Here is a 13331-nt window from a genome sequence, read left to right as displayed (position 1 = left end):
AACCAGTATATGCCATTTTGTAGCGACATGTAAATTAATTAGATCCTCTAAACTTTGGCAGAATTGCTGTTTAAGAATTTAGAAATGCATGTTCATTGGGTTTGTTTTTTTGCTCACTTTTTAAATCCTTTTTAGGGCCTTTGAGATTTGTGATTATTCACGAGGGATGTATTTACTACTTTAAGAGTAGCACATCTGCATCTCCACAGGGTGCATTTTCTTTAAATGGATATAACAGGTGAGTGTCATAGAGCTTATTTAATACCTCCTTTTACTTAATAAGGACAATGTAGTTTTCATTTCAAACAAAGTTAAATAAAACTACATCTGTTGTTGGCATTAAGCATTCATCTCAAATTCCAAGAGATGTATTCCTTTCAAATTGTATATATGATGTTTCCTGTGCTTTACAAATGCATGCCTTTCATCTTTTGTAACTTCTCCAGTAAAACTGTTAAAATGGCAGTGAGTTTACTTTTGTTCCTGATCAAATGCAGACTTTGCACACACGGATAGATGTGGATTATTTCAGACAAATGATCTTTGATTCTAGCGATTTCAGTGACCATTAGAAAAAGAGGAATAATTATAGAGTTGCTCATTCAGTAATAGTAGTCAGTGTCAAAACTAAATTGACTACAAGAGTGATAAGTGAGAGAACATGTATTTGAAATCTGTGACTCATTTCAATACAAGTTTTATATATATGTATATAAATAAAAGTGTGTGTGTATGTGTATATATATATATATATATGTATATATAAATAACAACACTTTAATACTTGCTTTGTAAGTTGAAGACAAAAATATATGGCTTTCAAGTTAGCCAGTACTATCAGAATTTGACTGAGTACAGCATACATACAAGTCCTACTAACAGAATTCTGAAGTAAATTTAGAAAAATACTATTGTAATTTGATGCTAAGAATGAACTAATCAGATACCGAATGTAGAGAGTATCACATTATTGATCCTAACCAGTGCAATTTTATTGTATTCATATACATTTGTATCATTTTTGTACTGCGTAGTTTATCAGACTTTTCCGGTAAGGGAATGTTTTATTAAAATGTGAGAGGTTTCTATCTGACCATAGCAATGGCGCATTTTGTAGGAATGTAGTAGAAAACATTGTAGCTAATTAAAAATTCAAAATGAATTTGTATGAGCAGCCCTCACTGTAACTTGGCTATGATGCTGGCTTCAGTATTCAGGTTAGTATGAAAAATGCCATAGGATTTGTAAATGCTGGGGACTGTCTCATTGCTTGTACGTGTCTGTATTATAGCAAGCTATCCAGACCTTATCTGGAATTGGGGGCAAGTCCTGCTTAGTGTTAGGCAGAGACATAAGCATTATTGAAATAGAGTTTGAAATGAAAGAAATTCATTTGGTAGACTGGGTAGTTGCATAAAGTTGTTGGAGACAGTCTCTCTAATTCTTCAGTGGATTTTGATTTTGTACCTTTCATTCAACAGCTTTTATGTGTTTAGAGTGGGCAGAATGTGAGAGAGTGCCGAGTTCACTAGTGACTCAGAACAAGTTGGGATGTCTGTTGAATCATTAGTACCCTCCTTGCATACCATGGGTATTTCCTACATTAACATCCTCCTTATTCCTAAATTAGTAAGCAGCAGTTCCTTTTCCAGCTTTGTTTAGGGCTGAATAGGTGCAGCAAACCTCAACCTGCAGTTTAAAATTAGCATTTGGGTTCTAAAAAGATGTGATATCTAATATAAAAACATTTTGCAGTTTGCATTGTGGCAGCTGCTGGGTGTTGACTAGACTTCCCCACCCACCCAAATTTATCTTGACTTGGGTACCTAACCAAAAGTCAAATGGTTCTGATGATCTTTCTTCTTGCTTTATAAACCAACTTCCCTAAATATTAGTGACTCATGGAAATACTGCATTATATGAGGAAAAAGGCAGGTTAAAAAGTTTAGGACCAATAACAAAGATAGCCCCGTTAGTTTTTTTCCATTTTTTTCCATATAAATCTTGCACTCAGTCGCTTTCCCAAACTCTGTTAAATATGTTTCTTTTATTTTTTTCCCCAGAGGATTCTCAAATGATAAAATTCTGCCAAATAGTATGTGTAAGGAAAAAAAAAGTGCAAAAAAATAAGCAGGCTTAAATTAACACATCTATATATGAGTCTGGCTGGTGGTTCAACTAGTTTTTTTTTTTTTTTTTATCCTGTCAGGACCTTTGCATTGTCCTTTCTATCACTTTAATAACAGAAGTGTTACAAAAGCATGTATGGGTATTCTGGTGGTGCCTGGGTTTGGGGGTTATTTTTAGCAGGGCAATATTRGCTGGTAAAACCACTTTCTGTCAGCTTTATGACTTGCACAACAGAATTAACTTCATAAAAAAGCTTTTTATATATTGGTGGTTCTGTTCCTCAGGGTTATGCGGGCAGCTGAAGAGACAACATCAAGCAATGTGTTTCCTTTCAAGTTAGTTCACATTAGCAAGAAGCACAGGACATGGTTTTTTTCTGCTTCTTCTGAAGATGAAAGAAAGGTATGTGTCTGTGTCAAGGAAAACTATATTGCAAAAGAAGAAGACAGTGAATCTTGGACATGCCTGAAATCTAAATGAACTGGATGCTCCACTGCCACTGAAATTTGTGCATCTAGTTGTTTGGGCTCCTCTGAAAATCACATCTGAAGTTTTGAATATTATCTTAGTGTGAGTCCAAGTTGTGATTTAGGGAATGGCTAGATGTAACATACTAGATATCATGGCCTTTTCATACTCCTGGTTTTATTTTTAGCCAAGGAATGAATACTTGCATGTTAAATCTTTGATAAAGTGGGAAATCTCTGACCTATAAATAGACTATGAACAAATATCTAGTTTTAGAGGTAACAGCTTAAAATTCATAAATTGGAAGTTTAATACATTGTTACAGGATTTTAGATAGTCAGAGATTTTGACTAATAAATCCTCTTGATGCTTCTGTAAAGTTAGGGTAAATATTATTTTGATATAGGTTCCTAGGTGTAGCTACTCTAGCTTTACAGAGAACAAATACAGTGCCTATTTGTTTAACAATTTAAATATTGTTTCTTTGTTTTAAGAACTGGATGCTATCCCTGAGGAGGGAAATAGATCACTATCATGAGAAGAAAGAAACAATAACAGAATTCAGGTATGAATCCTTATTCGCTTTTCTCCCTTTTGATAATGTTGGCTCTTTGCAACTACAAGTAATGTGTTATTAATAACAGGTTCAATAAGCTCCCAAAATGGAAAACTTTCCTAATACATATTTTAAAGGATATAATGACTGAGTCTTCTCATTAGGAGAATTTAAAATGTCAGCTCTGTGTAAAACAAACACAAACTTTAAAATGACTGTAAACTATTTGGCTGCTAATTAGGAAATAGGAATTATTGCTTCTGCTTTTCCAGCCTTCCTTTCCAGTGCAGAAATAGAAATTGTTAGTGTTCTAAGACCATTATCACAGTAATGCAAACTGGATTCTCTCTTCTCTTTGCAGTGATTCTGGTTCTGATGCAGACAGTTTCTATGGCTCAGTAGAACGTCCCATTAATATCAAGTATTCTCACCATTCAGCAGATAACGAAGGTGACAATTGTAGATACTGAAAGTGTTTTTTTGTTTTTTGTTTTTTTTAAAAACCCCCTTCCACCCTAATTCCACAGGAACTATTCACAGAGCTTAAATATGTCTGATTAYGTCTGGTCCAGTTTGCAACCAAGAACTGTAAATTCATATTGTTAAAGGGATGTAGAGTTGTTGTAATTTAAAATCAGAAACAAATATTCTTTACCATAAACCACTAGTAAAAAGAAATAGTAGCTGAAGTGATTCAGACCTTTCCAGAAGGTGTTTGACACCATAATAACACTATTTTAAATGCCTATTAAGGCTGCATGTTGGAAAGTTAGTAAGTTTAGCAAAAAGGTACAACGTTCGAGTATGTCTAGAGATCATTGTGTGAAAATACAAAGTGGTCTTTATTAAACTTGATAATAAGAGGATCAAGCTGTCCTTATTTCAGTAAAAGCCATTTAAAGTATTAGTCACTTAAAAGTGCATTCTGAAACCTCAGACAATACAGTGAAACACTGGAACTAGTTACTTCTAGTACTGCCTGTGAAGTTAATTCACCTGTCCTGCAAAACAAGCTGTCACTCACTCTGGGATGTTGTTGCATCTGTGTCCATAGGCTACTCAGTATGAAACAGGATTGATCGTCCTCTCAGTTCTGTAAGGTCTCATGTTAGGCATGGGAGATTGGCCTGTGGGAAATGCATAGGGTAACATTCTTCAGTGACTTTCAAGCTGAGTAACTGTTTAACTAAGGCTGCCAGGCTCTCATTTTGTGCATGGTTTCTCTTTTATTCAATGCTTGACATCTGTTCTTTGCTGTAGTTTCTTCACAATAGGCAGTTCTGGCTAAGTGTATTAATTTTTTAATTAAAGTGAGGGTATTGCAGAAAGCCTGTCAGATGGGAATTCACAACACATTTTAGCAACTGACTTCCTAGTCAAGAAAGGCATTAGTAAAATCCAGCATGAGAAGTCTTGCCCCAAGGTTCAACATAGTCCTCTTACTAGGCATTTTCCCATCCACCRTTTCGGATTTCTTAGGGTAGGATTGATTGCAGCAAGTAGTCTCATTTCCTGAGAGGAAATTCCTGACTATTTTTCCTGACTAGGACAAAGAAGGTGGGAGTGAGGCTTTTGAGGAAATCCGGTTCAATTGTTGCAAAGCAAAAGAAAACAGACTTGGCAGCACTTTGTCTGGGTTGTTTTTTAGGACCCCTGTGTGTAGAGGTGGCATGTTTATATACAATGTGAATTATGTCTGAAGAGGTCTAGAAAGAGTTTAAATGTTTAAATTAGGAAAATGAGAACCCTTTTTCTGATTTTTATCACTTTTTTTTTAATGGATTTCCATGGGAAATGCTACATGCTGTCCTTGAAGCTCCTAACATAGTCAGTGATAAAAAATTACTGCCTAGAAGCAGCATAATGTTTTCTTAGAGCCATTTGTTTTGATACATTTTTTTTGTTTTGTTTTGTAAATCACTAAGCTTGCTTAGGATTCCATATTGCAAAATCATCAATTTTGCAAAACTCTATTACAGAGTTTTTCTTTTTCCAACTCATTTCTGCCAATGTCTCTGTGTGTAGATGCATCTCTGCAGCTGATCTGGATTTTTCTCAGGCAGGCTATGATACTAGAAAATGTCACCACAAAGTACCCTAACCCTAAACCTTTAATTTTTTTAATGAAAAATACTTATTTATTAAAAAGCAGTAAATACTTGACATTCTTTCATGATTCCAGAAACACTTACTGGAATTTGACACATTTATTTTAATCTGCAGATTATGACCAGGAGGAAGAGGACGAATCTTACTTGCAACCAGATACCCCTGATCTAGGGAAAGATGGTATGTGATCTCTTTTATTCCCCCTACAAAAGGCCAYGAGTGGAGGTCATCTTCATGTAGAATGCCAAATCATTCTTTTGGTTTAGCTATGTCTAAAGCTTTGTAGATAGTTAAAATAAKGAAGTAATGCACAAGTGTCTAATCTTGAGAGGTATTTAGGGTCTAGTAACAGCAAAAACAATTTACAGAAACTGTTACATGCCTTAAAGGGCATGTTTTCTGGAAGGTCTCTTGCCCTAGAGCAACCAGCAAGGAGAAGGGATAATGCTTTTAATGCAGTCTGTTTATTTTTAACAAAGACAAAATTCCTTGCTAAGTCACAATAAGCCATGCCTGAATAAAGGCTGCAGGATTTTATTATTTACAACATTCAGAATTGTCTCAAAAGTTAAATACTTACCCTCATTTTTGGTACTGTCAGAACAAATGCCAATGAAATATCTTAAATCATATAGAAAAATAAAAAAATTGAAAAGTCTTGTTTCTTGGTGTATTCTGTTTCTCCTCAACATGCCATGTTTTTGGGATGTGTTCTTTGTGTAGATATTCTGGTCCTGCCCCCAGCCTACCCGCCTCCGCCAGTTCCTCATGTCAGAAAAGGTGCCTTCTCAGAATCAAGGGCCCATTCCTTTGTTGGCAAATCTGTTGGGCCAGTACCACCACCACCTCCTAAAAGAGGCTTACCTGATATCAAACCAGAGGATCTTTTAAACATGAGAGAATCCCAGTTACATTGCCGAACTGAATCTAATCCAAAGATTCAGCATTCAAGCTGGAGAATAAATGAACAGCCACCTCCTGTACCTCCTCTACCTCCTTTCAAAAAGTCTGTCTGTATCAAAGAATCATGCTCGTTACCCTCTGAGCCTCTCYCCCAAGTTCTCACCGCTCCCGAAGGATGCGAGAAGCTAAAGAACTTAAACCTTTCACCACGAACTCCTCCTCCACTACCAAGCAGTAAACCCAAGCTGTCACAGTTAACTGAAAAGACAGTAGACATCAAAGTGCCAAGAGAACATGGTAAACCGGGACTGTTCCTACCACCAGTACTTCCAAAGCCACCTGTGCCAGGCCACCAGCCACCTGTGCCAGGATTCAAGCCTAGACCAGAGAAGTCTTTATGTCCCCAGYTACAGTAAGTATGGAACTGCAATCCTCCATCAGATTTTTTCACTGCGTATTTGTTTGACAGACCTATTTATCAAATCTACAAAARTAATGGTTTCTCTACCCTGCACCATCCCTTTCTTCCCTACTGCACTGTGCTCTTTTGCCTTGGTATTTGGTTCCCAAATTGCAACAAATTTAGCTTCTGAAATAGTTCTAAAAGAAATAGTAGGCAACAAATTTTGCACTAAAATTCAGTAGTTCATTTGTTTTAGGGTCTCTCCAAGACTAAAAAGCCTTTGTAGTGGAAAGAACTTTCTGTTGGAACTGAAGTCAACCGCAAGAAGAATTTTAGCCTTCTATGGAGACAGGAAATTAATGTTTCATTCTATATTAAGATCTCCTTTAGTAAGGGACTTGGGACTAGCAACAGTGGTGAGGCTGATGAAGATATTTTTATCCATCAGATTGCTTAGCAGTTCTGAAGAATGAATAATAATCCTGTTAAAGATAGTACAAGAAAGACATCATCTTCTTGTCTAGTGAAATGAGGCTAGTGAAGGCTACCATGATGTTTGATGGTCTGCAGCACATGACATATGAGGAGAGGCTGAGAGATCTGGATTGCAACCTTAAGGAAAGCTAATAGGAGATAGTATTGCTGTCTACAGCTACTTAATAGAAGAGTATGAAGAAAACAGTGAGACTCTCTTCAGAGGTGCACAGTGATAAGATGAGAGGCAACAGACAAACCACAACCAGTAAAATTACAGCTAAATACTAGGAAAAACTTTTCACCATGAGAGCAGTCAAACGCCACAGGTTTCCTCAAAGAGGCTGTAGAATCTTGGTTCTTGGAGACACTCAGAACGTGTCTAGACACAGCTCTGAGCAATCCAATTCAGTGGGATTTGCTTCTTTACATGAAATTGAAATAAATAAGAGGTTCCAATCTCCAAAGTCCTTCCAACCTAAATTTTTTTGTTATTGTGGGATAAGCCCTAAACTGAAACTTGCTCTTTAGTTCTACTTTTATTGTCCCTTCAGTGCTTTGTGTATATTTGTTTTGTTTTCCTGAGGACATGTCCTTCAGTTTTTTTTCCATTTCTGCCAGGAGATCGCCACCAGATGGGCAGAGTTTCAGAAGCTTCTCATTTGAAAAACCAGCACTACCTGTCAAGCCAAACCAACCTGCTGATGATTCTGATGAAGACTATGAAAAGGTAAGATCAAGCAGATGGTCTGTTGTCAAAAGACAATTATTTTTCTTATTTATTGATACTTTGAGGGGATTCTCAGGTGCCTCTTTTAGGAAAAGGGAACTTTCTGAAAACATAGTGCTGTGTGATTTTCAACTCTAAGAAACGCCTTGACAAATTTGGATTTTAATATTTACTTTATACTTATTTCTTCTATAAGAATACACCAGTAATAAATTCAGATACTGACAGCTGTAGCATATTTGCTTAACAAGTTGCTATCATTTTCAGTTTCCCTTACATGTAGTGATTTTTTGTTTTGTTTTTATTTTCCTACAGGTTGAGCTGCCTAATTCAGTATTTCTTAATACCTCCGAATCCTTTGAAGTTGAAAGGTAGATGTAACTTTAAAACAGTTGCTTAAAAATCCTACAAAAACTGCTGTGAAGTAGTGCAGAGAAATCATTCTATGGGAGGTATAATCTGTATTTAAAAACAAGAGGCTCGTATTTTAATCCCTTTAATAKGAAAATTGCTTTTTAGGGGAGTTAGTTCAGTGTTCCTGTATCGGCTGAGGATGTGTAGTACTTGCAGAGTGATTTTGCTCCATCTGGAAAAGGTTGTCCTGCTAGGATGCTRAATGGGCAGAAAAGCCAGATATTCAGTACTGTATTGCAGGTTCAGCTACTAGAACGTGGACATTCTATCAGATATGATATACTATGAATTATTATGGCAGAAATAGAGATAGTTTTAAGAATTTCAGAAAATGCTAACACGTAATTTTTGTATTTTAGGACATTTAAAGCTAATAGCCCAAGAGGACAACCGCAAAATGGATTATACTGTATTAGGAACTCATCTACTAAGCCTGGAAAGGTAACTTGTAATAGCTGAATCTGCCAAAAAATATGGCAACTAACAGTCTTGATTTAGAGGTGTTGTAGCTTATGTATGGTAAAGTACTTAACAATTTAGATGGGCTCTTTCCTTAAAGCAAGGAAGTCTGAGGCAATCATTATCATAACTTTAATGAAAATCTTTTAGTCTGGTCAACTGATTGTAATTAATTCCTTAACAATATATTGACTTAAAAATGCCTATTAMCATAGACTGACTATGTTGCATTTCTATTTTTCAAGGTATTGGTTGTATGGGATGAATCTGCAGAAAAAGTGAGAAACTACAGAATCTTTGAAAAGGTTAGTAGCTGTACTATACGTGAAGTGTGTGAGAGCGAGCGAGCGTGAGCATGCACACACCCGTGTGTGTGTGTATGTGTGTATCAGAACTAAACGTCAAAATCCAGTCAAATCCTGAAGGTAGCAATATTAAATACCGGAATCCACTATGGACTTACACTTGTGTGAGGGAATAGCTTGCGAAGCAACAACTGGTTTGAAGGGGCTCTTTAGTTCCGGTGATGATGACTGAAAATTTTTTCTAACACTACGAGTAGGAAAAATTACTGCCAATGATTACATATGTTTTTGTTCTACAACAGGATTGCAGGTTTTACCTGGACGCAGAGATCATGTTTTTGAACATGGGAAGTTTGGTTGAATACTACAGCACTCATGTCTTACCTAGTCATGACAGCCTAATTCTTCAGTGTCCTTATGGTTACTCTAAACCAAGATGACACAGCTGGCATAACTCACTGATGCTGAAGAGAAATGGGCTCCCCGCTATCTCTGAATTAAATGCGGACATATGCCACTATTGGAATACTAGTTGTTTGCACACAGAAACTGAGTCTGTTTCAACCATTTTTTCTCACTTGGGTTGTGGATAGACTTTGTTTAATGAACTCTTGGTAAACTTTGTAATCCAGATCAGTGGATTTTATGGCCCTTTCTTTTTAAAAAGATCTGAACTGATCATGCTGTGAAAGTTGTCTGTGATATCTGCACCTTTTGTAAAACTGCTGCTATTACTAATCTCCTCAGAACATGTAGGATGGATGTGAACAAAGAAATGTTATGGATACAACCTATGCAGAAAAGGGAAACCTCTAAAAGTACATCAGAATTCACTTGTGACAGGGAATACTACTACTCTGGCTTGAAGGCATTGCTCCTTAAGTCAGTACTGGTGCTTAACTGAGAGTGTTTTTTTTTCCCCAATTGTATTGTAAATAATGAAGACTTTTATGCAAATAATTTGGTTTACTATAGGTAAAGATGATCAAGAAATACAGCTTTTTTTAAAGTCATCCCATACATGCATGTAATTTCTGATTCCAGTGTCTGCAGTGATTGCTATAAGGGAACTGTCCAGCTGATACGAGTATGGCATCCCACAKGTTACTTAATGATGAGCATTTCAGATAAGCATGGATGATATTAATGATATTATGATATTAATTTGGCTTTTGTGGGAACCCCATATGCTAGTTTGGAACTGGATGTGTAGCTGCCACTAATATGATAATGGGTACGAGACAAAMGGAGTACATGAGTTTAATGGGAAGGGGCAGGGGGAAGTCATGAATACTTCAAATTCTGACTAGCAGTTTTCTCTCACATTGCTATCACAGAAAATCTAAAACTAAATGTGTAAAGAGAAGAAGTCTAAAACCATAAGAGGATTGCTACAATCACTAATGAATAAAGCCCATAAAACTTCCTGGTCAGTCTCTTGAATCAGGTTGTCAGCTCATCACATTCTGTTCTGTTCTAGGGCAAAGCATATTGCCATATTTTGTAAATCTCTAATCCTCCATTACTAAAATTGCTACTTGGTTTGTAGTGTGTGCAAAATAATGCTAGTTTGTTCAGTACTAGTACATTAAAACCARTTTTTAATGATATGCATTAAGAGGGTGCTTTCAAACTTTGTTCCCAAATATTTTGGGGGCAAGTATCCTAAAACCAAGGACTTAATGGTTATGTTGAAATTATACTATGCATGAATTTTCATTAAGAGGGGAAATCTTATTTTAATTACATTTTAAACAATTTTCTTAGTTCAAAAATACTGTAATAATTTTATATCTAATAATTTTTAACAAGACTTGTAATAATTTTACTGTAATTCCTAAAACAGGAGTAGAGATTATCTAGTTTCTAAGTCTGAATATATACCACAAACTTCTTTTTTTTTGGTTATGTTTACAAAGTTTATACATATCAGTTTTAATCTTGTTACAGTTACATGGTTACAACTTTAAAACTTGAACAAAGATGTTACAGAATAATAATTTTTTGTTTATGAAAACAATAAAGTAGGATTTATCACATATCCTTAAGGGATTCTCCCTAATAAGGAGATACAATATTTGGGCCATACATAGAACCAGAATTTCTTGCCTTGGTTCCTGTTTTCTGTGGGAAAGACACACACAGTATATCAGTCACTTGCTCTCTGCTCCTGAGTATAAATTAAAGCATATGCAGTACTTATATTTCAGATTCTGTTGGAGATCAGATATTTTAATAGTTCTTAATTCCTTTGTTTTAAATGAGTATCCCTGTGGTTCAGTACTTCTCTGATACGAATTGCTGTGTAAAGAAGGCTCAGCTAATGAGCTGAAGTATTAGGCAAAGCAAGTTTTGGCATCATACAGTTTTTATGTTTACTGTTTGCTGAGTAAATTCTGCTCTTTCTGGAAATAACTGACATCATTGCATCAGGACAACCATACTTACAATATACTATTTTTGAGGTCCTATTTGGATATGGAATTGTAATAGTATTTTTTTATTTGTTTGGCAATCATGTACTCTTTAAGATTTTTAAACTGTAAAAATACTTATGTAATCCAATTCCAACATACCAAACATAACACTGTCTTTACCTGTGTAATACGAAATCTGCAAATATGTAAATTTTGTAGTTAATTTACTTTTTTATATATAATATATATAAATATATATATGTATTTCTGAAGTGGATAAACTTTCAATGACAGTTCATCTAACTTTGTGCAGTCTCACTGAACTTCATGAGTGTGTGTTTTAATGCTTTTATTTGTAGTTGTGTCAGATAGTACTTGATTCCTCTGATTGTAATCAACAGCCATGTTAAGTAAATGTTAATGTAGGCAACGCTTTCAGAAATTTGACGTTCCAGTCATGGGACAACCATGACTGGGTTTGGAAATTACCCATTTTCCATTCATTTCAAAGTTTCTTGTATGTAGAATTGAGGACTAAAACAGTCCTTTTATCTACAAATGCAAAATGCCAAGTATGACCATAATAAAAAGAGCATCTCAGAGGAAGAGGGATGTATGTGTTCAGCAAGGAAGCCTGGTCTCCAAAGGACTTTTTTGTGAGCTTGCGGGGAAAAGAGGACCTTTCCATTTTCCAGCACTTAACAGCCCTTCTGCTCGGAAGCGGYAGCATAGCTTAGTTGGTTTCTCTGAGATCTCCAGATCTCAGGGTAAGGGAGTAGACGCGGTAYGCTAGGCAATGCCTTCAGCCCTCCAGGGAGAGGTAGAAAGGTTCCATAGCACTCTGCAGTCACTTGTCACCTTGCTCCTACATACGATTCTAGTCTGTTACATGCAAAATCAGATGAAGCTGAACTCCTGATGTCGGAGAGAAGGAAGGCAGTGTGCATGGCTTACCGTCCATCTCCCACACCTTTCTTCTCTCCTTCACCACAGCCTCTTGCAAGCTCCTCATCTTTAAAATCCTTTAGGGATAAGTGTAAAAAACACTATTTGACATGCCAAAAAATGCAGTTTGTGAGTTTGGGAATATGCAAATCAAAACAATAGGTACTAGTTTTGGAAAAAGGGGTGGGGGTGGGGGCAGGCAGGGGGTTGCTTGAAGTATCTTTTCTATCTGAACTTACAACAAAAAGTGTTACAAGTGATACCTGTGGAAAGATCGCTCTTTTGGGAAAAAATATTAGGGTTGTCTTGAAAACACAAGTTTCGACAAGGGACTGTCAATCAATAGATAGCGTATCATGAAAGGTGATCTCCTACCCAAGAARTTGCTCTTCAGTGACAGTGAAGGTGCTGCGCACTGCTTTTTTGTGTCAGGAGTGTGTGGACTATTGYCTAGATCAGAACTTAACACTTTCTACATGAATGTAAATAAACAGTGAAAATATTCATGCCCTCTGGTGTATCATGCTTCGAAAAGTTCAAAGTTACTTTTTTATTTATTTCTGAAGCTTCAGCTGTGATGATTTTGGATTTGGTGACATCTGCTGGTCAACCTGTTCCATGTGGGTTCTGTGCAACAGGAATACAGACACTGACCATGTGCACAGAATTTTGAGCAGGAATCATTCCYGTGTAACCTCCTAGAGAAGCTAGAGATTAAAGCTTAACTTCAGGTGAAAACTTGATGGCTGTATGATCTTTGAAGCTTACAGTGTCTCTCACTCATGCTTCTCACATGAGTAGCAATGCTGTTTAGGAAAATTCCTCATCTGAATGTATTTTAACCCAGATGACAACTAATTGAATTGAAGCTTATATTCCTTATGTTCAAATTATTCTAAATCAAAAYACTTCGAGGGAGAATTTAGATGATGTTAGGCATTTGAGCACTACCTAAATTGTATAAACTACATCATAGGGCATTAAAGAATTAGCAGCAAGCAGATCCTTTGATGTCATA

General features: G+C 36.2%; 1 protein-coding gene across 3 annotated transcripts in view; it reads left to right on the top strand.

Annotated features, from left to right (window-relative positions):
* SH3BP2 (SH3 domain binding protein 2) overlaps positions 1 to 11563 on the top strand; it is a 39528-nt gene extending 27965 nt beyond the window's left edge. For 2 of the 3 annotated variants that reach the window (XM_085309645.1, XM_085309643.1), the window contains exons 3-13: positions 136 to 238; positions 2415 to 2532; positions 3093 to 3163; positions 3516 to 3604; positions 5378 to 5443; positions 5987 to 6578; positions 7665 to 7773; positions 8089 to 8144; positions 8547 to 8628; positions 8892 to 8951; positions 9254 to 11563. In XM_085309645.1, the coding sequence (XP_085165771.1) occupies positions 136 to 238; positions 2415 to 2532; positions 3093 to 3163; positions 3516 to 3604; positions 5378 to 5443; positions 5987 to 6578; positions 7665 to 7773; positions 8089 to 8144; positions 8547 to 8628; positions 8892 to 8951; positions 9254 to 9391 (1484 nt within the window). In that variant the 3' untranslated portion in view covers positions 9392 to 11563. The remainder of the gene's footprint in view (positions 1 to 135; positions 239 to 2414; positions 2533 to 3092; positions 3164 to 3515; positions 3605 to 5377; positions 5444 to 5986; positions 6579 to 7664; positions 7774 to 8088; positions 8145 to 8546; positions 8629 to 8891; positions 8952 to 9253) is intronic. The other variant, XM_085309644.1, reaches the window with a different exon arrangement.
* The last annotated feature ends 1768 nt before the right edge of the window (positions 11564 to 13331 follow it).

Source organism: Rhea americana, unplaced genomic scaffold, assembly GCF_003343005.1.
Source record: "Rhea americana isolate MKP2758 unplaced genomic scaffold, rheAme1 scaffold_30, whole genome shotgun sequence".
NCBI classification, from domain to species: domain Eukaryota; kingdom Metazoa; phylum Chordata; class Aves; order Rheiformes; family Rheidae; genus Rhea; species Rhea americana.
Note: the sequence above shows the minus strand (reverse complement) of the source record. Positions and strands in the feature narration are given on the sequence as shown.